A 4,069-nucleotide genomic window follows, 5' to 3' on the forward strand; every position below is an offset into this window, starting at 1 on the left:
TGCCTTCAGTTTTCCACTGTTAAATTCTATTCAATTAGTCAACCGCATCAAATACAAATTAACTTGACTTGGGGAAAAGGGGGTTATCTCAACTACTGTTCTCTTCCTCTTCTACAGTCAGCATATTTTGGCTATGTAAAAATGTCTCACCTTGATACATTAGTACAACAAGAAGCCTCTTCCCTAATTTACAGAAGCAATTTTATAAAAGCAAGGGCATTTTAGGGGCGGGTGCTGTTTGGATTTATGACAAGATTTATTCAGGAACACCAAAAATTAAATTTAGCTTTGACTAAGAAGGAAATCTATCTATAGTTTTCCAGACCATACGAGAACAACTTCTCTTCCAGTGAGGACAATGCCAAAGAAGGGGGAGAAATGATAACCTGAATGAAACAAATTCATTCAGCAAGGGCTCCATCTGCAGCCTGCCTCAAAGTCTAGGAGACTATCCAGGTCTACAATAGCTTCTGGATTTCTGAGGTCAGACCCTGCAATAATTTTGAAAAGGCACACTTTCTGGGTCCTGTTGGATGACGTTATGTCATTATTGGGATTTGTAAGATCTCTATTCAGCCAGATCATACCAGATAGACAGAAAAAGCCAGAAACTGGTATAATGCCAAAAAGGGCTTTATAGATGATAACCAGCACCTTGATTTACTGCATCTCATGGAACGGGGGGGGGTCACATGGAAATTTGGCACTGCCCATGTTGTCATTTTTTGGACTAGCTGAATTGCCTTGAGAGCAGTCCTATGTTAGAGTACATTACAGACATCCATTTATATTACTAAGGCGTGAATGACTATTTGATGCCATGCTGTGTTGGGCCTAGTATCAATAGTATCAATATTTTATACTATTGTTCTGTGTTTTGGAATAATTAAACTTGGTACAGTGGCTGCTTTTTAAAATATACTGTATTTATAATGGGAGCATAAACTGATTTACAGGATGTTCCAAAGTTCTTGCAAAAACCTTGTTTGAACCCCATCTCTCAAAAAGCAATATATATTTAAATTGTTCCTTTATTATTACACATGCTGGTCCCAGATGACCACTGTGATTTGCTTCTTTACTGGTCCTTAGTTGTACAACTATTTAATATGTAGAAATTGAGATTATTAATATTTTAATTAATTATTTTTAGATTACCTTCAGTCCAAGTTACTGTGGTGAAGAAGACCAGCTTTTATACAAATGTCCTTTATACAAGACACCTCAAAGAACAGGAATACTGTCTTCTATGGGTGAATCTATAAATTTTGTAACTGAAGTTAATCTGCCAAGTCTGGTAACTCCTAGCCACTGGATAATGAGAGGAGTTGCACTGTTATGTCAACTGGACGATTAGGAAATATAAAATATTATTGTCCCTTATTTGAAATGAATATTTTACTGTTTCAGTCTAGGATCAGATGCAACTTAATTTTAATTTTAATGCTTTAATCAATAAACTTGTTTCCCATGCAATATATGCAAACTCATTTTAGATTATGGTTTTGTTTTTTGCCTTTATTCAATCATTATACATTAATTAAAATGAGTGTGTGCAGTGATTTGTAAATTGGCATTTTGTCTAGAGATTTTTATTTCTAAGAATGTTCTGCATCCCAAATAAGTTCAATCCTCCTTTAAAAATATTAATGATTGATGGCTGCAGCCCAGTGTATTTGGATAGTGCTTGGAATGTAAAATTTAAGCAAGGTTAAAAGCAGTTGACAGATAACTCTCTGGTACATTTGCGCTTCCTAATTAATTTCCCACTATTACTATTTTAATAAATGAATGGGCAAGCTACTAGGAGTAATTTTATAATAGGACTTGTATATTCTCAAAATAAAGGGACTTATCTGCTTAACCGATTGTGTTGCCTTTGTACCACACCCCGAGCCATCACACCATCTTTCCCAGCATAAAAGCATTCTCTAGACTCTAGAGTCTAGAGTTAGATCTTCACATGTATCCAGGGTAGGCGAATTTGAGCCTGGCCACTTGTACCTGAGAACTATAGGTTGATTTTATACCCATTGATTTGTTCTTGGCTGTCCATTATATTCTCAGGAGTCTTCTCCAACACCAAGAGAAGGATGTCATTGCTTTTCCAAGTGATTCTAGGTAATCATCCTTTAAGTTATGTACCCACGTCAGCTGATTTCTCTCTCTAATTCTGTGCACTTGTAGTAACAGGACAATTGTATTGGTCCCAGGAGAGATTGAGAAAAGCAAAACAGTAATTCCCATTCTAATGTACTGGTCTAGCATGACTTATTTTTGGTAACTCATTATGGTTCCTGCCAAGCAGAAAATTTTCTAAATGCTCACAAAAAGGAACTTAAAATGTCCTTCTGTCTAGATTTCTCTGGCCTTATAGACACCATCCATGACTTTGTGAATACTGGATATCTGCCAGCTTTCCATTATTTATTACCATCCTAACAAATTTCTGTAAGTAGCTCCATCCTATTTTTTTCCTTTCTTATGGCTATTGCAAAAAAGCCTTTTTCACACCTTTTAGCTTCTCTTGTAAACAGGTATCTTTTGTGCCATTGAAGAAGGAATGCAGTATGACAAATTCAGAAATGTTAAGGGAGATTGAATTATGCAATGAACCCCTTTGGCACTGAGCCAATACTTTTTATCACATTCAATTCTCACATCTTGTAAGATGGGAGAGTTAACACTGTAGGGATGGAAGAAATCTATTTTGTAATACTGACAAATTATGGGCATTGGCTTAAACAGTTATTGTTGGATGCAAGTATGTTATGTTATGTTACTCAAATTAGCTTTGACACAACAGAGATTTGCTACTAATGAAGAATTGTGGCTCGCTCACATCTTTGAGATTTTCCAGTTGTTGTTTTTTTCAGATTTCAAAGCCAAATTTTTTATTACCTTTATTGTCAGAGTACAATATGTGTACAATGAGATTGGCTGAGCCTCCCTTTGTGCACCCCCAACACAACTCAGTGAGGACAGACGTCCCTAACCCAGACCCAATCTTATTACCCTATGTGACCTTGTTGCACAACACTCTAGGCCCGCAAGTCTGTCATACTATGTTGATTCTATGTTGATACTATAATTCTGAGAAACTGATAAATTCCTATTGAATACACAGACTGCACTTCCACGATATACCTATCTTCCTTATTATTGACTTAAATTTTCTAGGAAAAAATACTATAATTTTAGCAGACATGCTTTTCTCCTTTATTAAGCAGTTTTACTACTTAAAATAGTAATTTGAAATAGTTGAATATTTTCAAATATTTTCAAATAGTAGTTTAGTCTATAATTCATTTTCTTAGAGAAATTATGAAATGGGAAAAATGAAGCATAATTTTTATTACAGAAATTATGCCATTTTCTCTTCTATCTCCCTAATATCCCATCCTGCTGCAACCCTTGAGAATTGCTAGCTACTCCATCTCAAAAGAATGTCACTGAACAAGGCATATATCAAAATGTAGGCTTTAAGTGGCATCCAATAAGGCATTTGCCACAGAAGTATTCAAGGGGAGGGCAAAAAATTAAGTGAAAGCAGTTATTTTTATTCGCTTTAGCTAGTATTATAACCATGCACCGGGTCATTAGAGAAATTTCACAAAGACGACACTCCCCTCCTCTGTTTTTGCAGACTACACTGTTCCCTCTCTTAAAAATGTAAGAAATAGTCAGTAGTTCATTCCCTTGTGGATACTTCTAAACTGTGTACAAGTTTAGAAACTTTGCCAATGCAGTTGATAATCTAATATGCTAAACAAAGCAATGGCTTTTCTTAACTATGTCAAGTCTAACTAAGAAGATTGTAGATACCTATTTTTGTCCACTTCTTAAGATAAAGCAGGGAAGAGAATAGGGAACACATTTTTAACTGATTTCAGTGAAGAGTATGAAAGGAGAAGAATATCACTATCAAGCCAGCATGCATATAACCAAATGTGGCCATAATTTAGTTTCTATTGAAATTTAAGATTATGCAAATTACTTTTTGATAAAAAAGAACAGCAAACATCCATTTAATTAACAAATAAATATTAGAAGTCTGTCAAAAAAGCGG

The 4,069-nt window shown here is 35.1% G+C and overlaps 1 protein-coding gene across 1 annotated transcript in view; it reads left to right on the forward strand.

Moving 5' to 3' along the window:
- Positions 1-1,357, forward strand: part of DNAH14 (dynein axonemal heavy chain 14) — a 267,453-nt gene extending 266,096 nt beyond the window's left edge. Inside the window, exon 84 of the mRNA XM_087957091.1 lies at positions 1,154-1,357. Within this exon, the coding sequence (XP_087813217.1) occupies positions 1,154-1,357 (204 nt within the window). The remainder of the gene's footprint in view (positions 1-1,153) is intronic.
- Positions 1,358-4,069: the final 2,712 nt, after the last annotated feature.

Source organism: Notechis scutatus, chromosome 1 (assembly GCF_049901735.1).
Source record: "Notechis scutatus isolate UNSWTSFEM ecotype Mainland chromosome 1, rNotScu1.2, whole genome shotgun sequence".
Taxonomy (NCBI): Eukaryota; Metazoa; Chordata; class Lepidosauria; order Squamata; family Elapidae; genus Notechis; species Notechis scutatus.